The sequence below is a fragment of the Condylura cristata genome, unplaced genomic scaffold (assembly GCF_000260355.1).
Source record: "Condylura cristata isolate star-nosed mole 26May11 unplaced genomic scaffold, ConCri1.0 scaffold00026, whole genome shotgun sequence".
Taxonomy (NCBI): Eukaryota; Metazoa; Chordata; class Mammalia; order Eulipotyphla; family Talpidae; genus Condylura; species Condylura cristata.
The window spans coordinates 12,536,622-12,562,255 of record NW_004567127.1 but is presented as its reverse complement, the minus strand read 5'-3'; the positions used below and the strand labels follow the sequence as shown (position 1 = coordinate 12,562,255).

Sequence of the window (25,634 nt, the reverse complement as noted above, 5' to 3'; positions counted from 1 at the left end):
AAAATAATTTAAGAAAAAATAAAAGCACATCTGAGGTCATTTACATATATTTTCCTCATTTTTAAAAGATACTGATTAAGTTTTGTTTAGAAACCTAAACTGATTTTGTGGGTGATTATGCTTGACACATATACCTTTTCCCAGAAATTTAAACACTGTAAAATATTAATATTTATTTTATATTACATAGTTGTATCATACTTACTCTTTCGCCTGGAGGGCCGGGAGGGCCATCACCCCCGGAAGTACCCTGGCAACAATGAAAAAAAAAATCGGTTTGATTTTTTTCTCACCACATCCAGCCTCTCTCTGGGCAAAACCCAAATGGTACAAATGCGCTCTCTACCTTCGGTCCAGGTTTCCCAGTGGGCCCTCTCGCGCCTCTGGAACCTCTTGGACCCTGCACATAAGACAAAAGGTGAAACAGATCCAGTAGCAAGTAAACTCAGAGGCACAACGTGCGTTTTTACATTTGAAGAAAACTATCTTGAAAGGTTAAAGCCAATATGAGAAGTAAAAATCACTAGTGCAAATTGACACCCACCGTTGGACCACGCTGACCACGAGGACCTGGTTTGCCAGCCACACCCTGTCAAGACAGTTCAAAGAGTTTCAACATGCAGAACATCACAGTACGCAGGATGTCTGGTGCTGAGAGCTAATGACTCATGCATGGGATTTCCACCAGATAGTACTGAAATACCAGGCATATCATACCCGTGCACCTTTCTCTCCATTGGCACCTGGAAACCCGGGAAATCCAGTGGAACCCTACAAATAATAATAAATGAATGAATGAATGAACGTATATATGGTATTAACATGTTTAGTCATGACCGTAAGTCTTTCGGAACAGAATGATTCTCATAAGCTTGTAATAATTAAATCTAAAATACAATTTTAAGAATTCTACCACGTTTATTCTGGCATTTGAAAATAAACTTACAGCGGCATGTGAAATCCTTGGAAGCATTGAAAACATGAAGTGATGATACATATTTTAGTTTTGACTTTAACCAAATATGATATTGCTCAATATAGAAAATAACAAAGGGGAATTTCATGAAATAAATTTTTTGACATGATGCTGCATATTTGTTTCAAATCTGAAGAAAAATACTATTTTTTCATAAGTCTGAATAGCTCAGTATGAAAATTGGAATTTTATAGAATAAGAGCTGAATTAATATTTTTGTGTTAATATAATAGTATGCATTTTAAAACCATATGATCAAACCACATAGTCTAAAAATCTACTTCTGCCTTCTTTTCTGCTTGATGTTTAAATCTGGTTAGAATTAACAGGGTCTGACAGTCAAGTATCAAAACACATTTTTCAAATTCCAAAGATATCAAGTCAAGACTTATGTTTATGAAACATCATCTCATTAAGTTGGATATACAATTTAGCCTTCTCCAGCATAGTTTTTTCTTCTATAAAATGAGCAACAGTATACAACTTACATGTGTTTTGCAATTTGTAGGATGTAGAACAAAGATAAAAATATAAAATATAAAAATAATAACAGTAACAGTTAATAGTGATTACTTCAAAACATAATAAATGCAGTGAAATATCATTTAATTTTGTCCACATAACCAAATTCTTTCATTTTACCTTGCACCTCTGGGCAGATTTTGTACTGCTTAGCAAGCCCTTTGATCATGACTGTGTTGGCTTGCCTTGTCATTGAATCATGTAAACACTAGGATTCAAATACTTGGTCCCCGAGTTACTAATGCAAATGGGATTCCAAATATATTCATCTTATTTAAGTCATTGTGTAGATTAAATGCTAATGTGTGAAATGTCTCCAAAGACTAGTAACTACTCAAACCTTTCATGCTTCCCTGTTCACTAAGGGATATATAACCAGGCCTTCCATGACTTGAATACATTACTTGCTTTTCTTAGCCACTCATTTGAATTATCTACTCCTCCAGGGATGTTTCTCCAACTGGCAAATGACTCCTTTGTATCAAAATTATCTGGAGTGATTGTTACACATACGGATCTTCAAGTCCCAGTGCAGCACTACTGAAATAAATGCTCTTGCAGCTGGGTTCAAGAACCCATATTTTAAATAATTTCTCCAGGTAATACATACAAGATGGGTGCTATCAATTTATATTTCCTCCACAGGTCAGGAAACCTTATGTGTGAAGCTTCGTGGCAGCTGATGGTGAAAATTATATCCTAAAATATGCACTATTAAGTTTTGTTTTATGACCCATTATCCAATATATTATAATTTCTCCCTATGGAGATGACTATGTGATTAATCTGAGAACACTTATTATGACATGCAATATTCACATATTGGGAAAAATCTTGGCAGATTACATTTTTTGAAGGACTTTCAAAGTTTTTTCATTTTTTTCTATAATCAGGGAGTTATATAGATTATTGATATTCAATTACTCCAGGATTTTGACGAGAATGGAAATAAAATATTCAATCAAACCTTGAAAATAAATATTACTTTCCTGATACAATAGTTACATTTACAGATTTCATTCAACAAAATTGCTCATATACAATAATTTTTTAATAAATGTGTTTTCCTATAGCTTCTGCTCTAAGAAATTTATGGGAAACTAACAAAAACATCTAATCACCATATTCAGGCATTTTTTGATCACTTCTCACATAAGGATTTAATACCAAAACATGTAATTTTCATAAAAAAGCATTAGGTGCTTTTAAATGGAAGAAACAAACAAAAAGCTATAGAATCAAAGCTAATGTTGGCTATTAGAAGTGTGAAGTTTTCAGAATTATTTTAAATACTGTCTCAATGTAAAAGAGTCTTATCTTAAAATAGAAAGTAGATTTTACTTTCTAAAATAGCTATCATTTCAGAATACATATGTATTCTAATGTATCTTTCAAATACCCATACCTTTAATGTCATCAGTGAGATATTGGATAAATTACAGTGCTTAATTATCATCCTGAAATGATAACCCCTTGAAAGAGATTAGCAAGCAAACCAATTTAACCAATTGTATAACTACCTAAATATTATTGACCAAAACATGTATCAATTCACCTAGCCACTTTAAAATAACATTAAGTGCACTTTTAACTAAATTTTATGATTCATTTGAAGAAAACTAGAAATAATACGTTATTTTCTAAAATACCTTTTTTTATGCTTAAAATATGTCTATTTCAAATAGTCAGAAATAGGATTTGAGTGGTAGAGTTGGTTGAACAGTGATGTGGACTCAAAAATGATATATCCAAATGCAAATATCTGGAACTATGAATGTTACCCGATTTGAAAAAAGAGTCCTTGGAGAGGTAATTAAGTTATATGTCTTGAAATGAAATCATCCTGTAGTACCCAAGTGGCCCCTAAATCCAGTGGCTAATGTCCTTGTAAAAGACAGAAAAAGAGAAAACAGAGACACACAGGAGGTCATGTGAGCAGGGAGCGGAGAACTCAAGTATAGACGCAAGTTGAGGAATGCCTGTGGGGACAGAAGTCAGAAGGACAGAGACAGATTTTCTCCCTGGGCCTTGGCAGAGGGCCTGGTTCAGCTGACACCTTCTTTGATACCTCTGGGCTCCACAACTGTAAGCAGTGTTTTTTCATTATTTTAAGTCACCAAGTTTGCGAAAATTAGTTTCAGTAGCCCAAGGAAATAGAAACCGTGGGAATAAAGGGAATTAAAGAGAACAAAAGAAAGAATTCTTTAAAAAAAATAAAGTGGGGGGGGCATCCCTAATGGCCTTGGAGTTAAGTGTCAGTGCTACCCCAATTCTTGTACAAGTGAATGAATGAATGGATGAATGAATGAAAAAGTCAAATGGAAATTAAATTAAAAATCAAATAAGAAACAGAAATGAAATCCAGGGTCCTCCCTCATGGCACAATGGATTAAAGTGCATCACTATGAAGCGATCTGAAGCCACTGCAGCATGAGTTCAATCCCTGTCCAGGGAGCTGACCCACATGGCACAGACCTCTCCTATCTCACCTGCTGCTCCCCTCAGTAGTGTATTTCAGTACACCTGTTCTGCTCCTCACTCTGTCTCTGGTGAATCCTCTTACCCCCCACACCTTTGGCCTATACCCCAGTTCTTGTATGCATAAACAAATAAATATTAAAAAAAAAAAAAGAAAAGAAGTGAAACCCAAAACTAATATCCATCAGCTGTCATTCACTTTATAACTTCTAGATACATAGTATGCTGCTTGGGAATAATTCCCACTCCAGTTCAAGAAGCAGATATCTGTACTTTCTTTTATGAATCAGCCTCGCAAAATATGCTGCAATCACTAGGTTCTCTGAGATTCCTGTAATGCCCACGTGCCCAAACACCTTAGGAATTTTCTTTGAGAATGTGTGTTTTAAAGATTAATCATCTAAGGCTCTCCCTGGTGGTGTAATGGGTTAAAACGCAGCACTGTGGGCCCTCCCTGTTGGCACAAGGGGTTAGGAGGCAGCACTGCAAGCTGGCTGCAACCGCTTCAGTGCAAGTTCCATCCCCACAAGGTGACCACATGGCGCGGCAGACCTCTCCTGACCCACCCGCTGCTCCCGTCAGCAGTGGACTTCATCAGTTGGCCTGTTCTGCTACCCACTCTGTCTCTGGTGAATCTTCTCACTGCCCCTGCACCTCTGGCTTGCACCCTAGTTCTGTATGAATAAAATAAATAAATCTTAAACAAACGCAAAAAACAAACAAACAAACAAAAAAAAAAACCCCGCAGCACTGTGAAGCTATCCACAGCCACTGTAGCACGAATTCTATCCCTGGCCAGGGAAGTGACCCACATGGTATGGCAGACCTCTTCTGGCTCACTGGCTACTCTCCTCAGCAATGTAGTTCAGCGGACCTGCCTGTTCTGCTCCCCACTCTGTCTCTGGTGAATCCCTGCACCTCTGGCCTTTACTCCAGTTCTTGTATGAATAAATCAATAAATCTTTTTTAAAAAGTATAAAAAGTTAAAAAAAAGATTCATCATCTACATGTGACAAACTAAAAAGTGATGCTTGTGCTAATTTTAAGTGTTTCTATAAAATGTTGACAGATAAACAATAAAAATCAAGCAAATTATTTTACCTTTGGACCTTGTCTTCCTGGATATCCGGGTAATCCTGGAACACCAAGTTTCCCCTAAAGTTAGAAAAATGATAAGAAGAAATTCTAATTGAATTGAGTTTCATAATGACTATAGTCATTTCTCTCAAAGTTATCCCCACATATTTGCACATGCAAAAGGAAGATTTGTAAGTTCTTAACAGCCCTTACTTTCATTATATATTTTTTTTCACCTGAATAGGGTAAAAAGTTGCTTTGGACACATTTCTAATTCTATAAGGTTAATCAATTTAATCTCTGTTCAACTTTGAAGACATAGAAACTTGAACTAAAATAAAGAACAAAACTTACGACTGTGAACTTTAAAGCATTGCTAAAGAAAATACCAAAGCTTTTCCACTATCAAGTACTACCTGAAATTAGTTGATGCAGTTAGAGCTACATTTATGTTTTATCATTCCAACTGAAGTTTTTAATAAAATTATTTCATTTCTCACTGTAAATATAAAGCAATCTATCATGAACTATTTAACATTTTCTCTTTAAGTAAAATTTAAATATAGCCAAGAAATTTTGACCTAATTTTTGGACAAAATTATTTCTTTTGTTCATATATCTCAATTAATCTAGGCTAATAAATACACCGAATGTTCAGAGCAGCAGCAAAATAATGGTTTTAGAGATTGTCATTTCCTATAGAGAGGCATTTGAATGTGCCACTACTTTAATCCAGTGGAGTGAGGTTACCTCTCAATCTGAAGGTACTGAGGCAAATAAGTTATAAGAAAGTTCAAAGATGCTTAGCAAATATTAAGATTTTTAAACATTAAGAAAATTATTCCCTTGAAAAAATATTAATAAAATAATATAGGTAGAGAAAAGTAAAGGAAAATATATGAATCAAATACGTTTGTGAAACTGTATTGTAAATTGTTTTTAATAACATACTTCTAAAGAACATTTCACATGCAAAGTATTATTTATCAACGTTAACAAGTTACCAAGCACTTAATATGATTTTTTTTCCTAAATGCATTCATACAAAAGAAGGAAAACAAATCCCAAACACTATAAAATCTTAAAAGATGAACAGTACTTTACGAACAAAAGTAAATATTTTACTGGGTGAAGCAAGGCAAGAAATTAGACATTATAATTTATGACCTTGTTAAAATTAAACTAAGGAGCTGGTTGATTCAAGTTCAGCCCTGCATAGGTAAGCAGCCTTTGTGTGGAAAAATGCAAGCATGCTCTAAGAAGCATCCTGAAATGATGCCTCCTTGGATGCATTAAGTTATCATAGCTTTTTTTTAATGTCACTTATTTCAAGGTTAATGAAATTATCTAAGTAGAATAAAAAAGCCTTCATTTCTATGGTAATTACAACATTAGAATATATACTCTTACTCATTTTGGAGTCATTTTGAAATAAGTCCAAGCAAAACTTGGTTGTATTTTCAATGTGATAACAGGTATCTTCAAGAAGGAAAACACTAATGATATATCAAAGATGAAAAATTATGGGGAGTTAAAATTCTGAGGTCTCAGGTTAGTGTCCGAGACCATTTACCAAGACTTGAGAGAAGTTAAGCCTTGTAAACTCCTGCTCCCTTCTAGCTATTTCTCCACTGCCTAAACACTATGGCATGAAAATGGGAGTACAAATTATTCTACTACACCAGAAGAACCATTACACAGACCTAAGGAACTCCTGTGTGTGTGTGTCTGTGTGTGTGTATGTGGTCCCAATTCTTAATAATCCCTGAGTAATATATAACACTTACACTTTTTCTTAAATAGCATAGAATTTACACCTATTATAGAACAATGATATGCTTATTATAGAAAAGTTGTATAATATACATACAAAAAAGAAAATTTATTTGAATTAAACTGAGAAATTATTTTTTATGTTCTCCTTCAGTATACATGCTGGGATAAAATTTGTCATGGATATTTAGAGTTTTTCTTAATATACCTTTACAGTGTATTATAAGGTGTTCATCATATTACAGAATACTCTCTGAAGGCCTAACTTTAATATTGCCTAATAGCATATCTAAATCTAAATGTAATGTTTGCAAGTATATATATTTTTTAAATATACATATACTCCAGTGTATTTTAAAATAAAGTGACTTATGCCTGAGTTACCCCCAGATTAAATTAAAATCTCTTTAAGTTGGGTCTGAAGATCACTACTTTCAAAAAGAAAATATAAAGCTTGGTTTGAGGGACAAAGATAATTTGTTTTAACTTAATAAGCAGACACCCTTCCACTAATTGTTTTCATCCTTCATCATACCAAACTCTCAACATCAAGGTAGAAGTTTTATTTGTGACTGACCCTGTGTGGCCAAGGAGAGCTGAAGGAATTAGAAAATAAGGAAGAGTTAACAAATGTACCCACCAGGTGATTATACTTCAAAATGTATATGGATATGTTTAAAATTTCATGCATCTACTAGATACTGAATAAGATTGCAAGTGTTGTCAAATGACAATGAAGTATCATTGCCAAGAGGGCCTCTGAATTTAAAACCAGTCACTGACCTTCTCTCCTGCTTGACCAGAAGGACCAGGGTCTCCAGTTGGGCCTGCTCGACCTTTGGGTCCTTCAGGCCCGTCTTCTCCTCTTGGGCCTAACTGACCAACTTCTCCCTGAAACATAAGAGTAATAACATCCTCATAACATAAACTATATGGGGTATCGAACGACAGAGATGAAAGTCTATCAGAAAGTCATATTCTTCAATTCTTGGTTGGTATACTCATGTTTAATTTATGACAAAGAATCTAGAAAGTTTTTACTTCATCAATCTTTCCATTAATAAATAAACAACTGAGTACAGACTGACATTTGAAAACTTACACAAACCCAATACTACTACATATCACATTAAACTACTTCTAATCCATCTGTGCTGTGGAAAGACAAAAGAAAAATGATTAAATAGTACAGGGAGGGAGACTAGCCCACCTCAATATAGGCCCCTGTGGCATAAGGATTATTTTCAGCTGAAGGCAACTGAGAAGAAGCAGATACAAGAAAAGCTCTCCTCTCCACTTATTTGCCTAGAAGCAGGACATGATTTGCAAAGGTGTCTTTCCTGCTCTCTCTACTTAAAAGAAAAAAAGTTAATCATCAGAGACAGCAAGGCCCTTATCAGTGCAGAGCAGGAAGCAGGCATGGAGGAATCTCAACAAGAGCCTTAACTAGCCAGCCTTTATCTACAATTAATTTCTCAGATACCTACTTTCCCACAGTTTGCAGCAGCAGCAAGTTAAAATTGGGCTCCTTAGGTTTTGCTAGTTCTCTAAAAAGTTATTGTTCCTTTGCTAAAATACTCTGTAAGCCCAAGTTCTAAACAACCCTCTAAATTGCTATCTTTGAGTACTCCCCTGGGTAAATCTGAGGTACGTGCTAGTAAACTTCAGTTTGTTATTCTCTTGATGCATCTTGTAAAGTCGGTTTAACTCTGCAGGGTTCCTGCTTGAGGACTAGAACAGTAGAAGGGAAATGGGATTTATTTTTCCCCCAACAATAGTGGAGGGCAGCAGAAATCTGCCTTCCTAAAAGTTGAGGATTTCATGAAAGTTTGTTGAAGGGAGGGTGCTGGTTATTTTTTGAAAGACATTTCTATGCAAACATCTCAGTGTAAAAGCATCTCTCTCACTGAGATCTAATCTCCTCACCATTTTCCCCTGAGAAACAGTATTTAAGTCCACATACTTTGTTTACTCTGCTTTTCTAGGTAAACTCCCCAAATGACCTTCCATTTACTTCCCCCAACCTCCTATGTTGTAAAGCTATTTAAAATGGACCATGAAGCTGTAAAGCCAAACAAGTTACTCAGTTTGGCTTGGTATCTCCCATGTGTTCAGGCTCTATGTATGTTCTCACTAAACTTCCTTTTGGCTTTTATTTTCTCATCAATCTTTTTGCTGCTTGTGATTATACCCAGAGGGGTATGGGTTGATTTCTTTTGCATTCTCACAAAAACAAATTTGGAAATCACTGGGATGTAAGAAAATATTTTTATTTTACACCAGGCTTTCACTTTTAATATATATGAGGAACTGGAATGTGTAAGTTATTGCTCCTATCTTAGTGGTTTTATAAACACTTAAGAAACAAAAATGTTCAGCAGTATGCTTATTTATCAAGTACTCTTACATGAATTATAAAATAAATCTTCAAAATAAAAGGTTTCATTTACTTTAGGTAACTCACATTACATTTTGTTTTCTAGATACTCATTGCCAGAAAACACAGCATACAACATTACAATATAAAATTCAAGCCTTCAATATAATGAAAATTGCAGGTATAATTTCCCAGAAACATAGCTTATGATAGATGGACAAAATGTAGAACAAACCTATCATCAACAGTTCCTTCTTTTAAGTCACTTGGTATTATTTTAGAAAATGTCTGTAAACATTAACATTCACTCCAAGTGTTACAGAATACACCTTTGTAAAAGGGGGAGCAAGTTTACTCGCCTCACTTACACTCAGCAGCCCTGGTCTACAGTCCTACCAGAATGCCATGAATTGGACTACCTGAATGAGGGCAGCTAGGAAGGACAGAGGTGAGCACATAAACTGAAATGGAACAAAGGAGGATGTGGGGACAGGAGAGACACTTGGAGAAGAGACCTGTGACCAGGGACACATGGTACTTAGCAGAGAGTAACAGCCATTACTTTGCCTTCTTACATGGCACATTTCAAATTTCCAGTCTCTTCCTCTTTCCTGACTTTGGTGTTTGCCAAACTCCTTTCTTGTGGTTTCTTACTGGAGTGACACAAGCATTTGGGTCTCAGTGCCCCACTTTAAGCTGAGCCTTGTTATGGTCCACAGGGGATGGGTAATTTTCAGTTTGATCAGGAGTCTGCTATTAGAAATCCTTCTTCTCCCCTGTCCTCTATTCTCCCCTTCTCTGCACTCTCCCCTCCTCTCCCTTCCTTTATTTCTTTCTCCCTTTCTCCACACCAATTCAAGATCTTTCACACCAAAACTTGCTTTCTTGCCTTTCTTCACATGCATGGATGGAAGCTTATTTAATATTTTTGGGTCTCCCTATGCTATCAAGTCTCAGTGCTATCAAGCTATTGCAAGACACTGTGTCAGGATTTCGATCTCTGGCCAGGGCGCTGACACACATGGCACAGCAGACCTCTCCTGTCCCACCCACTGCTCCTCTTAGCAGTAGAGCTGCCTGTTCTGCTCCCGACTCTGTCTATAGTGAATGCGCTCACCCCCATAACTCTGCCTATATATCAGTTCTTGTATGCATAAGTAAAAAAAAAATCTGAAAAAAATATTTTGTGGACACTGGGTATACCCTGGGTTAAGGTAGTTATGAAATTATCTATCTATGTTATCTATCTATCTATCTATCTATCTATCTATCTATCTATCTATCTATCTATCTATCTATCTACCTATACAAATAGATCTAGATATTAACATAAAGAAATATAAATGGCTACGGATAGGCATTGATTTTAGAAAATCTAATGTAATATAAGAAAATTATCTTAAAAAAATTAAACATCTGATCTTCACATAAAAGCTAAAATGAGAAAAATCTCTAGTAAGACACCACTATTTACCCTATGATTGATATGTTCCATTATTAGAATATATACACATACAAGTATATACTAAGGCAAATTTTCTTTTTACTTACCCTGTCACCTTTAAGGCCCATGTCACCTTTGAATCCTGGAAAACCATCTTCACCCTAAAAAAATATAAAATCAAGATTTGAAGGAATATACGCATAGTGATATTAATGCAGCCCAATTTCCAACAGCAAATTATGGGAGCAACTTGAATGCCCGAGGACAGAGGAGTGGATGAGGAAGATGTAATATGAATATAGAATACAATACTACTTTGCCACAGAAACAAAAGGGATCGGACTGCAGTGGGTTAAATCAGGAGAAAGATAAATACTGATGATTTCACTCATATATGAGTTATAAAGAAATAAAACAGAGGAATAAACAAAACTCAAACAAAATGAATCCTAAAAGACGACTAAGAAATTAAGACTTCCAAAGTGGGGCATAGGAGTTGAGAGGAAAGTGAAGTATAGTAGAGAATTACTGGTACTTGGATGGTGGGCATGGGTTGTTCATGTACATCTGAAAAAAAGTGTGACACTACATCCCTTACCATCATATATAGTGCAGTAAATGAACATTACCTCAGTGAGAATAAAACATTGTTTTTAGGAAGTCACCACAAATTTTTTTTTAATTTAAAAAAGCTTCCTGATTCTAAATTGCTAATGATGGTTTTAAATTGCCATCTCTTTTCCCCTTCACACTATGATTAACCCTTTACACCTATACAGTTTTGTCTTTGGTTTTAACTCCCTTCTATCACCTCCTAACATGCTGGATTGAAATGTGTGGAAAAACTGAATTCCCTGTACTTTCATTTGTAATTCTTGGATTGGCTGCTATTCGTGTTTGTTTACATCACTCTTCTTTCAATATTCAATTCATGATTCTACTAGTAGTTCTGACAGTTGTCCTTTCCTCCCTGAGGTTAACTTCCCCATCCTGTATATCCCCACTCAACATTTATTCTCACAAGATGTCATCCTGCTCTTAGGAGATCACAGGTCATTTTCTTTCTATTTGCTAGAAAAGTGGAATCATGCTTACTTAACCTCTGGGTCTACAGTGTCTAGTAGATTTTGGCCTCAACAACCACCACGATATTCAATAAATGTTTACTAAATGAACATTTGGACATCATTCGTGCTTCAGTTTTAGTTTGGCAAAGTATATTAAAATTCAGAAAATATGAAGAATTTATGATTATAAGAGACCTAACCCTGAGAAAAGGATACAAGCTTGCATTTTCCCTAAACCTAAGAATTCTGACAGATGTAGCATTAAGACAGAAGGATGATGTTTTCAACATTCTGTCTATAAAGCAGCTTTGAGGGATGAGGATTCTCTCTGTGCTGAACACAAATGGACAGTAACAGAGGCTTAAAAGCTAAAATGACCACTTAACTTCCTATTGACTATTGTCTTCATTACCTTGTCCCTAGAGAGAAGGGTAATAACACAGTTGCCAAGTTTAGTTTAAAGAATATTGCACTCTAAACCTAAAAATCAGTAATAGGTTTTGGGATTTTTTCAGGCAAAGTATTTTGGAGAGAATGACTTAGACACTGTTTCTGTCACATCTTTTCAATACACTTAGGGAGAATTTCAATAAGTGGCTCTTAACTTACAATAGGTGACAGTCATTAAACAGATGAAATTATCAAGTTATCAAGTTACTATCAATTATCAAGTTACTAAACTTTCCAGCCCTAAGATGACCAGGTACAAATGAATATTCAAATAAAAGGAATCACAGAATGTTAGCTGTGTAAAGAGCAAATCCTTGTTACTTGGTTTATGGGGCCTGATGTATAGCTTTAAGGAATGTATCTAGGTCCAGACAATAGAGAAATTTAATTTTAGTCCAGGTGCTAACTAGCTTGTTCACCATTAGTTAACATTTAAAACTGCCATATGTGTAGAAAAAATAGTTTTAACTCCCTTAATCTTTTATGGGTTAAACTGCTGATTATAATAAATATTTAGGAAACAGTACCATGTTGATTAAAATAATTAGTTAAAGAAATTATTCTTCATAACTTGAATATAGAGAATTCTGATTATTAGAAAAAGTATCCATTAATATTTATATAAAATTTCTCTAAATCTAGATAAGTCAAGATATTAATCGATGAGTACATGGGGAAAATACGTACCTAGAAATAAAAGGTATAACTGAAAAATAAATGCCTTAAATATTTCTTAGGAAAATATCATCATTTCACAGACTTAAAATAAGGCCCAGTGTATGTGTCTGTCTTAGTTTTCATGTCTAATTAGTATGAGAACTAGCTAGAACTCAGAACCTGTCATACTCAATTTATATTTTTAAGTTGTTCCCTCTATAGCTACTTATGATTTCCTATGATCATACACTATTCAACAATCAATTAACTTATTTTTTCTTGCAAATGAAAAGCACCTTTATATTTTTTCTGGGTGGAAAAAAGACACATCATATGTACATCTGATTCATCACCTATGATTTTCTTTACCTCTATCATTTGCCATTAGCCCTCTTCCCAAAAAGTTCACTATTTCCCTCATCAATTAAAACCTCACTTTTCCTAAATATCCTTGGTGGGCACTAACTCACGTCAAATATTTGAATTGATATTTCAATATCTTAAAAGAAAAATTCCAAATTAATACAATATGTTTGTATAGAAAATGGAAAATAATTACCAGCTCCACACTGACTGAACCACACTGCACTTTTCTGCCAACTCAGTAAGACATTAATCCTTAAAGTTCTGTAGTAGTCAGGATGCACTGTGGTTCTCATCAAAGGAACTGAGTTAACTTAAATGCACGATGTTTTGATGCAGTAGAACTTACAATATAGCTGGGTATAGTGACAATGTCTGGGTATAAAAAATAAATTTAGAAAGTATAACTCCATCCTTTCTTGTTAATTTTCCTGAATGATAACCAATCCCTTTTAGATCCTTGTAATAAAGTTATGACTATGGGAACAATCAGTTACTCTTTATATAAAAATTAATAGTGTGTGTGTGTGTGTGTGTGTATATATATATACACAGATCTATCAAAGTTATATACTATACCCTATTTTTAAAATGTTGTAAGGCCTCCCTGGTGGTACAAGAAGATAAATTTCAGCACTATCAAGCTATCTGCAGCCACGCTGCAATGAGTTAAATTCTCTGGTCAGGTAGCTAGCCCACAAGGAGCAGTAGACCTCTCCTGTTTCACCCTCTTCTCCCTTCAATAGTATATTTCTGTAAATCCTCCTGTTCTGCTCCCTGTTCTGAGCCCTCTCACCCCTATCCCCCACATATTCGGCCTGCACCCCAAACTTGAATGCATAAATAATTAAAAATAAATATCTGAAGAATGTAATATTGTAGTAAGAATTAATCAAATACTGATCAGAAATAATGCTGTTCCACTTCAAAATAATCATGGAAGGATTCAGACAGTATTCTTAAATATTTATATTAAAAATCCAAATTTCATGTTCTTCCTCCAACTGTAATTAAATTATGAATACTCTAAAGGAGTCTATATTTTTTCATTCACCTCTGCTTGGTTTTAATTATCATTTTCTTGTCATAACTCTTTCAGTTTGTATGCAGGACCCCACTGGAATATTTATTTTCTCCCAAATTGATATGGGGACTTCTAACTTTCACAATTTGCACTGTACTTCAGCTCATGGAATTTGGGAGATTTTAGCATAGATAAAAAGAATAAACATTTCCCAGTTATGCACATAACTGTATGCTGTACAGCAAGATACCTGCTGCAAAACTACTCGTGAGGCCAAACCAATGATTTATAAAGTTAAACAGTTGTAAGAAAAAAAAAAGAATGGATTAAGTCTATCAGTGACTTACTTTTTTGCTTCATTGTATATTTAGTCCTCATTCCCCACATATGGACGTTTTTTTAAAAACAGTTAACAGAGTATAGAATTCTGTGATATGTAAGTAATTACACAATATATTTGGGAACTGAAATAACATTTCATATCTAAAAAATCTGATATAATAGATAAGAGCAATTAAGATGGTCTTAAGAAATTATATTTTTACCTTTTCACCTTTAGAACCCTTGAGACCTCTGACACCATCTGCTCCCTGTAGAACAGAGTGGAATAATTAAATGTCTACAATATTTTACATTGACATTAAATCTCATGGAAAAATATAATATTCACCTTTACTCCTCGGGGACCAGGGTAGCCAGTAGGACCCTGTGGGCCTGGAGGACCCTGAAAAAGACCCACTACAATTTAAATACATAATACGCTGAGGTCCTGTTTATTTTTACATAATAGTTTTACCAAACAATCTATATAAAATGGTATTTTTCTGCTACTGGTAAAAATTTTATGGGTGATTTCTATTTAGAATATGATAAACAAGTCATAATAAACCCAATCTCTTCAAAACTTACTCTATGACATATTCATAATAAAATATGTAATAACTTACATATTTAATAACTTTAAAGATGAAATATTACATAAGTATGTAATATTGAAGCACATAAAGTAATTATATTATTAGAACTAAAACTATAACCTGAAAATATCCAGTTTCCTCAAAGTCTACAATAGGCAACTATACATTCAATAACAGGGTAAATAATTTCTAATAAAACACTGGTATAAATTTGTACCATTCACATCATCAACAATATAATCAAAATTTATATTTTTCACAACTGCCTTTAGTCAGTCTATCTAAAGAAAATAATATATCAAATGTAATAGTTCTCTAATAATGCTAATGATTTGATACCATTTTACTAACAGCTCCACAACTAACAACTCTAAACAAACAAACAAAAAAACCTGCTCTTGCCTTGTAATCCAAAATATTATTAACACTGAATAAGCTTTCATTAATATATTTGGTGTATATATTTTGATATTCATTTTCAATACATTTTAATCACTTTATTTAAAGGTTACTAGAAATTAATATATAAAGATAAATTGTAATGACATAGTTTAATGATATCCAGAAATTTTTGTTCAATATCATTATCACTTCTAGTTATTTTACATAAGTTTATTTCTGACCATGAAATATTTGAAAAAGAGAAGTTGCAGCCTAATATTTAAAACTGTTAATCCAAAACTAAGACACAACTTTTCTTTAAGCCCCAGACAAAAAAAATAATTGGAAGGACATGAAAAACTTTGTTAAAAATAGTTTGTCAGAAAAACTATTTAAAAAGCAATGACATATTAACATATAAAGGTAGGAATATTTGAAGATATTTCTTCTTAAGCGATAAAATAAGCACACATACACATCTCAGAGAGAAGACCAAAATAGCCACTGAGGGACAGTGTAAAAAGGTGCCAACTTTACAGGGAAGGGGACCAGAATTTTGTTAAGTCAATGAGGTGAGGTTTGTAGACACACAGAGGTGAAGGTATACAACTAAAATCGTACAATACTGTAAATCAAAAGTTAATCAATACAATTTTATTAAAAGCAAGATATATTCTTTTAGGTAACATGAAGTAAACCAAGATAAATCCTAAGGAACTATACATTGAAATGGATATTTTGTAACATACCAGGGCACCCTTTTCTCCAGACTGGCCTTCTTTTCCAGGATGACCCTATATTAATACAAATACAGACAAGTAAGATGCAATATTAAAGTTATTCATAATACTGTAAACATGTTTTTTCAAACCTTTTGAGGTTTTACACTTGAAGTTTCAAATATATTGAACTTTATGTATCAGAGTATGTAGCTTTAAATACCGTTGGAAACTGGCATTTAGAAGGGACCATAATAAATTTATGTTTGATGGGTATGTTTCATCAACTTCATAGTATATTGGAGTGGTACATTCACAAATATCCCGTTATTATTTATTAATAATTCATCTGCAGTATAAGGTTTAAATAAAGGTGTTTCAATTTGACTTTCAATTTGCACAATGATCAAATAATCATACATGTATCTACAAAGGCATCTGTAGCATGTAGAAAGGACATTTGAAAATATAGCAAAAAATACATTAGAGATTTTGAAAATCAATAATAATGACTAGTTTTATTAAAAATATGCCCAATATAATTTTGTATCTTAATTCCCCAAAATATGAACAAGTAGTCTGAAGACAAAAAAATAAGCAAAAGAATACATTTAAAAAATAATAACTGTATAAAGAATGTACAAGTACATTATTTATTACTGTGTCAGAATGTAATAAACATTACTATATTTTGAGAAAAGGAGGAAATCCCTGAAGGCGGAAAAATTTTCATGGAAGAGTCTGAGGAAATTTACAAAGGTGAGGATTTTCACATGGACTCTCAAGAAAAGTGTACTTTGGAAAGAAAGAGAGGACGGAAAAGTGCTTGCTATAAAAAGAAGAACTGAAGGAAAGGTATAGCAATGGAAAAGTTTAGAGCATGGTGAGAGTTTGTGGATCTGTTTGTTTGGAGCTGATGGTTCATGAGAAAGTAGGAAAATATGAGATTCTGGTCCAGAGTGCCAGAACGTTTGTCCAAAGACCACTGCAAACTCATTAGAGATTTTGCAATATGAAAATGACATGATGAAATGAGATTTTAGAAAGATCAAAGTTTAATTATTGGCTCAATGTGCTTATATTACTGACTTCATAAAATCACTTGTAAAACACATGTGTAAAATCTATTTTGAAGAGACGATATAGAAATGTTAATGGCTCTTACTGGAGGCCCATCAGCACCGGGAAGCCCAGCCAGCCCTGATTTTCCTTGTGGCCCCTAATCAAAGAGAGAGAGAGAGATTTCATTTAAAAAATGTGAAGAATGAAAAGTCTGATTTTGTACCCAGGAGTATGCAACCAATAAAATTCCTTTTTTCATTTCTGTATTTTTTTTTAATAGACATATTTACTTTTTCTCAAAATAGGATTTTCCACTCAGGTGAGGGCACCATAGTTTCCCACCACCAAGTGCACAAGGTCCTAAACCAAACTCTACCCTCCCTCCTTTCTCCTTTCCCTCTCTACCTTCCTGAGAGTCTCTTACCTTGAGTCACTAGATTGAATCTCTACAATTATCTACATAACTTTTATCATATAGAACTTTTAAACAGTTATGAAGTTAAACCAAATTTAACATGGATCAAAAACATAGCAGTTTTTGGTCTACAGCATAGCCCTAAATGTATCTCTTTTAGTTAACACATTAGTTTGTGCATACCACAATAAACTATCATGCGAAGAATAAAATGAGAAATTATAGCTCAGAAACATGCTGATTTGTATCGCTGAAGAAGTAAACAGTGGCTATTTCCCCAATATTTTTATTGAGTGCCATTCCATACACTTACATATTAACATTGATGAAGCATCAATAATTATGAAATGTTTTAAGAAGTATAAGTGATAGTATGATAGTTATTCTTAGGATAAAAAAAGAAATCTGGTGTTTCAATGCAAAAAAAAAAAAAACATAACCTGCATAACCTGTTATGCAAGTCATAATTAAAAAGTGACTTTTAACCATTTATTACTTTTTTAACCACAGCTTCAGGTCTCTTTTCATTTGAGCAATACTAGAGTTGAAACTTGATAAAAATGACTATTGTAAAAAATCAGCCCTTTCTTAGGAGGAAGATAGGCTTTCTGCTAAGAATGCTTAACCTTACCAAGTAGCCAGGCCTCAAGCCATGAATACTTATTGATCAAGGTATTAGACAGAACTTAGGAACAATTGAAAGGGCAAAGATATATTAGCAAATCTAGATGTTAGACATATTGTAGATTTTTGCATTCTCAGAAATGTCTAGAAAAACATCACATTCATGTAGACTGTAAAGATTTAAACAAAGCTCACTTAAATCACTATGGAACAACAAAAAAATTAAATTTTACATTAAGTAAACTAGGTAATAATTGACAAACTGCAACTCATTTAAAGAATTTTAAACTTTCATTCCCCTCCATCACTCTACAAAGTGGTATTCAGTCAAGAAGTTAATGTTATGTAACAACTATTATAAAACACTAAGTTTTTAATGGCAATATTTTGATCATTACTTAAATTATCTTTTACTCTTAAGGCAAGTCTTATTTCTCTAAAACAAAATGTAAAGTATAGGACTATCCCATTAATTATTTTCACTTGATATGATATGACTATGGTAATGACCTTGTGACAAAAGAGCATAGATTTTTTTTAATGTTGTTTTTTATTTAAGGGAAGATAAGACATATTAAAACTCTTACTCTATAAAATGACTTTTTAAAATGTCAGGTGAAATCAATCCATCTATTTTAGAACAGAAGTTCTATGACAAGAGCTCTATGGAAGCACCTTAAGCTTTTAAGTATAAATTTGTCATCTAATCCTACAATTCTACTTTTACGTATATACCAAAAAAGAGAGAAAACATGTTAAATTAAAACTATGAATAAATATACATACACATGTATGTATACATACACATGTATATGTATTCATAGCACTATTTATAGCAGCTGAAAATGTATGAACTCATTAGTCTCAACTGCTGAATAAGTAAGCAAAATGTAGTCCATTCAATGAAATACAACTTAACATTAAAAATAAGGAAAGTAATGATGTAGCTAAAACATGGATGAATCTTACTCCCAACCGTAAGAAGCCAGACACAAATGTCATATATTATATTTACTCATATGATGAAATTTCTGAAATTAATTTATTCACATGAAATGTTCAGAAAAGTCAAATCTATAAAGACATCAGTTGTCTAAACCTATAGGTAGAACAGGGAATACAAAGTGAAACAAGGTTTCTTCCTGGGGAGAGATCATTTTTTGTATGTGTAGAACTATGTAAATTTACTAAAAATCATTGACATGGACATTTAAAATGGGTAAAATTTAATAGCATGAAATTACACCCCAATAGAGCTGTTAACTTTGAATATACATATATAGAAATACATAGATATGAATGTTCATAGAAATCAAGAAAAAATATGGCATAGAAAGAACCAGCTAACAGTGCATTATTACTTCATGACTACAAGGGACAGAAAAAAATACCTTGGGGAATCTGGCAGAAGAGATCAGGGTAAAAAGATATCTTTTTAATTAAATTCACTCTTGTTTTGATCCAGACATAGAGTCATTAACAAGAACATCATTTTCCATTTACACATGAAAAATGGTGGCAATGATAACTTCACAATTTCCCCTTAATCAGATCTTGCTAAAACCCTTTGTCACAAGCAAACCTAATTACATTTTTTAAATAATGAGAATAAAAGGGAGAAACGAAATAAAAAGAAGACATTCACTCATACCAATACATTTTTGAAATTAATATAGCTAAGAATGTAACATTTGGAAGCTATCCAAATGGCAACTCGGAGAAATTTTACATTTACAGTTCAGAGACTCTGGACTGTTTTCTTCTCATACTGTACACCCTCTCTTTCCTGGTTTAACTCCAAATTAATTCCTTCTATGCTGAGCCATCTGGCTATCTTATCAAAACCAGAAAGCAGGCCTTAGAGCAATGTAAGGTTGATCATCCAAACTGGATCACCAGATGTTACCGGAGCAACAGAATAACTTACTTTTTCACCAGGAGGACCGATTGGACCTTGTGGACCAGGAAGACCCTATTTTAAAAGAATTTATATGTCAAGATCATATCAAAAGAATGATGCTCTTTAAAATAGTCAATTCTTAGCTCTCTTCCACATGCAATGAGTTGTGAGAATCTGTATATCAATCCCCCACATTCTCCAGGAAGCTCTGGAACACTGAGGACTTTGACACAAGCTACTTTTTTGGCAGTAGGAGTGTAATGTGATCCCGCAGATGTGGCTATTCATCCTAGCATTCCACAAACACTGAGTGACTCATTTTTCTCTTGGAAGAAAGGAGACCTCTACAAATTTGCTCAATTTTTTTTTTTTTTTTAAAGGCAGGGGGAAGCTGCGGGGATGAGGGAATTGTCTTTTTCTACTTCCACATTGTAAATCCTTTAGCCTGACAAAGAAATGACTAAAGTTGCCAACTTTCTTATAAAAAAGATACTATCTTACCCCATGATCTCTTTTTGTTATAATTTTAACTTTTTCTTTCATTTTTCTTAAAGTCACTTTTTTTAAAGACTTTTAAAGATTTATTTATGCATACAGAACTGGAATACAGGCCAGAGGTGCAGAGGCAGTGAGGGGCTTCACCAGAAACAGTGTGGGGAGCAGGACAGGCAGGTCGACAAAGTACACTGCTGAGGGGAGCAGTGGGTGAGACAGGAGAGGTCTGTCGTGCCATGTGGTTACCTCCGGGACTGGGGATCGAACTGGCACTGAAGCAGCTGTGGCCAGCTTGCAGTGCTCCACCTTAACCCTTTGCACAATATTAATTCATTCATTTAGTTGTGGTAGTGTTAAGGTTCTCCTGGAAGTGTAATATTAGGGTTCTCTCGTTCCTGTGTAGTCTCTGTAGGGTACCCACCATTATCTCACCCACACTCAACCAGTGGAGTTGCAGTGACTGAAACTTACTTGAGGTCCTGGATTCCCTTGCTGTCCTGGAGGTCCAGGCTCCCCCTGGGGACCCTACCACAGGAACATAAAGAGTGTTTAGTAGGACTATTTTGCATAGTATGATTTTTTTCCCCTCCATTGAGAAATTGGTTTTTTCCCATAGAGAATCTGGAAAACCTTGCAAAACATTAATGCTGGCAGAAGTTAATATACACAGCAAGCTCTTGCTGTGAGGAATCTTGAATTTCAATTTAACACGTGGTTTGTTAGTCACCCATAGTTCAGAAATTAATACTTTAATGGATATTTTGTACATACCATGTTCCCTTTTGGTCCTGGAGGGCCATCTATACCTGCCATACCCTTCAATGAAGAAAAAAAAAATATGCAGGGGTGTTTATAATTTAAATATTACAAAAGAAAAAAAGTTTAGAGATTTATTTATTTATGCATACAGGCTAGAGGTGCAGGTGTGGTGAGAGGATTCAAAGAGACAGAGTGGGGAGCAGAACAGGAAGATCTATGAAGTACACTGCTGAGGGGAGCAGCGGGCGGGTCAGGAGAGGTCTGCTGCACCATGTGGGTCAGCGCCGGGGCCGGGATTGAACTCATGTTGAAGTGGCTTTAGCTTCTTAGTGCTGTGCTTTAACCCTCTATGCCACCAGGGAGGGACCGAAAAGAAAATTAAAAAAAAAAAAAAAGCTAACTTAACAGTATGGCACACTCTAACTAGTCTCATGTGAGTAAAAAATCACGTTAAGATTTAATGAAAATGAAAGGTAAGGTCCATGTCCACCCTGTAAAGAAGCCAATCCAGCAGCACTTTCACTGAGTGCTGGGAATCTGACATGACTTAATAAAAGAGAGAAACTAAACTGAGGCGAAAAGAAGGTGGAGTGTAGAATGATCACTTAAAGTGCAGGCAGAAGCGTTAGGTCTTAGAATGTAAAGGCAGCAAAGACTTGGATGGATACTAAAAGCTTCCATGACCTCTGAGCTTTAAAAAGTCTGCAGCAAACATTCCCTAGAAACTCTTAGAAAGCCTGGAGTGTTTCCAGCAATACGCACGGGCTGTCCAGTAGGTCCTGGCGTGCCCCTGGGTCCCAGCAAGCCTCGGGGGCCCTGGGAGGAACAAGAAAAGCGCATCTTCATGAGAAATGTCCTCCAAACATGCCTCTTCCTCTCAATAAGACTTAATGGAATGTCTGCAATAAAACAGCTATACATTTTTCACATTCTAAAAGTGGTGCATCAAACAAAATCTAGTGTGCACAGTATCCAAAAGTCAGAAAAAATAACAGAATGGTATCTATGCACCTCTGAGTCTATAAATTTACATCTGAATCACAGAAAATTTAACAAAAGGGAAGTAGTTTAATTCTTTAAAGAAGTCACTTCTGTATTATTTTCTGACTTCAATGGCAACATTGAAATCTTATGAAGTCTTATTGAATAAGCTAAACTACACATAGAAGAGTTCTGATTCTTATTTTCTAGGCAAATTCTATCATAAAAGAATATTCACGGAGAAAAATAAACAGTAGGGAGACATACTTGCATATTATAGAGACCATTTTCTTAAGATTTTAAAAATTATGATTTATTTTTCTCCTTTTCCCTTCTACTTTCCTTTCTATGCCATCTTTAGAAAAGTCAGAACAATAATTTTCTCTGATTTTTTTTTTAACGATAAGCCTTTAGTTGACAACTCTATTATGTGGCAAAGCAGGACTGAAATGAAAGGAGAATGTTCTAGTCTAGTTATTTGGTTAATTAGCTTTGGGTAGACCTACGGAATTCAATTTCCTCCTTGTAAATTCAGTGTAATAAATGATAAAAGCTAGCACATTTTATCTTTACACCCAGTATGTACTAATACCTCGTTTTGAGTTTCTTCTGTTAATAAGATCCATTAATGCTAAATACACAGATTCTGGATCTAGCTATGATATTAAGGAAGTGAAACAAAGAACAGTGACAAAAACTGGATATGGCTTTGACAAACAAGGGGCTATATTCCATATTTCCTCTCAGTTTTTTGAGATTTTCACTATACCAAAAGACAAATACTATGTAATCATTTTATATCTCACAAACACACACATTTTACATATGACAATTACCTGGTTAACATAAGTAAGATTGCAACAGTCACCTGAGTTTGCTATTGACTTATGTGAAAAACCTGTTAGTATTCTTCCCAAACAGGCTATTATATAAAAAGAAAGAGAGAAATTTGCTTACAGCTTCACCTGGAAGACCCCTTGGTCCTATTTCTCCATCTTCTCCCTGTCATTGACAAAGCAAATGGAAGGTAAGGCAATGTCATTACAACATATTTTGCTTTCATCTTTTAATTTTAAATATTTCTTAAAAGAAATGAAAAGAAGCATAATATACCCTCATTCCATCTTCACCAGGAGGGCCAGGAGGACCTTGGGGACCTCGTTCACCCTATCAGATAAATAAAACACTGGTCAGAATATGAATTAAGGCATAAATAATGCTTAGACATCTATTTTATATCTGTTAACCAGAGATAAGAGGACACTGGCAGGGAAAACACTTTGTTTGCCCTCTTGAGGACACCTTGTTGCTAAATCATAATTTTATTGACATTACTGGTTTCATTTAGTAGTACTTTAGAGAAAATGTTTTTCAAAAAATTAGAATCCAAATTAAGAAGCCACACTTGCTTTTCAATATGTATGCTATCTTCACATGTATGTACATAAAGACTCTCCTTGGCCTATGATTGCAGAAAATAAGCATTCTAATCTAAGAGCAATATCGTCACTATTAAATTATATGATTTAATGTGTAAAATCAACTTATGTTGACATCACATATAATTACACATCTTTTTTTTCAAGATTCTGTTAAACACAATAATTTACTAAGTGGATCCTCAACTATTTCATCAATTTTCTTGTGATTTCTAAAGTGTATCAATTCCAAAATACTTCACGAGAAGCCTACTATTCCTGTATAAAATGCAACAGAAAGTTACATCTTACCCTGTGGCCTTTGTCACCTGGCAGACCTGGAAGTCCATCAAATCCTCGATCTCCCTACAAGATCAGCAGTATCATCATCAACATCATCATCCTCATCCCCACCAGCCAGTCATCATCAGCACCACCGATGATGCACTAACAGTTTATACTGTAATTTGAATGTGAAATAATTTTTCCTAGCAAGACATTTTATTTTACAATATAAAATTTTCAGGGGTGAACTGACATAACAAGCTTTGAATCAACAAATATCTGAGAGCCTGACCTTTGACCCTGGTTCTCCTGGCATTCCTCTGCCTCCATCAGCTCCTGGGCGACCCTGATAATATCAAGAACATAACTAAGCCAAAGGGAGGGCTTCTGGCACAGAGTTAATAAAAGAACTGTGTAAGTGTTAACTCCAAATACATTCAAAATACACAGTGAAAACCAACCATACCCTTTTCCCAGGTTTTCCAGATGGACCAGGAGGACCTTGGACACCACGAGGACCCTATATGAAGACATCATGGTTAATTTGTTTTATAGACTATTTCATCAATAAAATCAGTTATATTGTAGATATGGTTTTAGACTGTATATAGTTTAAGCATGACCATAATTATTTTAACCTAAGAAAATGATTTCTTACAGAAATGTCCAGATAAAGCAAAGGACAAGAAAATGAATTTTTCCATACAGTTCTTGGCGTCATTTTATTTTACTGTTTATATAGGCATGTGATTAGACTTAAGCAAAAGGAATAAAAGGCAATATGTTAACTTCAAGAAAAATCTCGTTACTCATTTTATTCTCAAAATCCCGAGGTTCTTTATTTCCCATGACTGAAAGCACCCTACACTGTCCATTTTCTTCCTCTTTTTTTCCCAATAGCATATCTTTCATTGTTTGTAGATTTTCTTCTATATTTCATTGTACTTATCATATTGGGTTAAAATAATATTTTAAAAATAGTTGGATCTCACTTTAAATCATTAACTGCTGCTATTTTAGAAAATTTGTCTTTTTTTTTTTTACATAGTATTTCTACAGCTAAGCACAACATCTGGTACATCTCTCAACCATCTAAAAAATAATGGAGGATGATTTGATGATCTCTACTACTAGTTCTGGACTGTCATGTCAAATTGAAGAACGGTTAAGACTTTCCAATATGTTTCTTTCTCAAAGCATTATAATAAGAGTATATCCATATATAATGTCTCATGTGGGATTGACAATAAAAAATTACACAGCTAATACTAGAGCAAATGCAATTGAGATAAAACATTATATCTGCCTTTGTAATTAATTGTGAGTTTTTTTAATGTTAAATAGTATGCATGTAACAAGTATGCTCAAAATGTAGCATACATTTGAAATTACACATATTTTTGTTATCACTGGGAAATGTTATTTATAGAAATGTGAAATTAAGGTTCTCTACTATTTAGAGGTTAAGAA

At 34.2% G+C, this 25,634-nt stretch overlaps 1 protein-coding gene across 1 annotated transcript in view; it reads right to left on the bottom strand.

Moving 5' to 3' along the window:
• Window positions 1-25,634, bottom strand: part of COL11A1 (collagen, type XI, alpha 1) — a 168,838-nt gene that overhangs the window by 80,059 nt on the left and 63,145 nt on the right. Inside the window, exons 16-35 of the mRNA XM_004689723.2 lie at window positions 24,631-24,684; window positions 24,457-24,510; window positions 24,192-24,245; window positions 23,575-23,628; window positions 23,419-23,463; window positions 22,243-22,296; window positions 21,493-21,537; window positions 21,193-21,246; window positions 20,254-20,298; window positions 17,391-17,444; window positions 16,256-16,300; window positions 14,879-14,932; window positions 14,754-14,798; window positions 10,755-10,808; window positions 7,610-7,717; window positions 5,078-5,131; window positions 718-771; window positions 545-589; window positions 347-400; window positions 206-250 (exon numbers count right to left, since the gene is read on the bottom strand). Coding sequence (XP_004689780.1) covers window positions 206-250; window positions 347-400; window positions 545-589; window positions 718-771; window positions 5,078-5,131; window positions 7,610-7,717; window positions 10,755-10,808; window positions 14,754-14,798; window positions 14,879-14,932; window positions 16,256-16,300; window positions 17,391-17,444; window positions 20,254-20,298; window positions 21,193-21,246; window positions 21,493-21,537; window positions 22,243-22,296; window positions 23,419-23,463; window positions 23,575-23,628; window positions 24,192-24,245; window positions 24,457-24,510; window positions 24,631-24,684 — 1,071 coding nt within the window. The remainder of the gene's footprint in view (window positions 1-205; window positions 251-346; window positions 401-544; window positions 590-717; window positions 772-5,077; window positions 5,132-7,609; window positions 7,718-10,754; window positions 10,809-14,753; window positions 14,799-14,878; window positions 14,933-16,255; window positions 16,301-17,390; window positions 17,445-20,253; window positions 20,299-21,192; window positions 21,247-21,492; window positions 21,538-22,242; window positions 22,297-23,418; window positions 23,464-23,574; window positions 23,629-24,191; window positions 24,246-24,456; window positions 24,511-24,630; window positions 24,685-25,634) is intronic.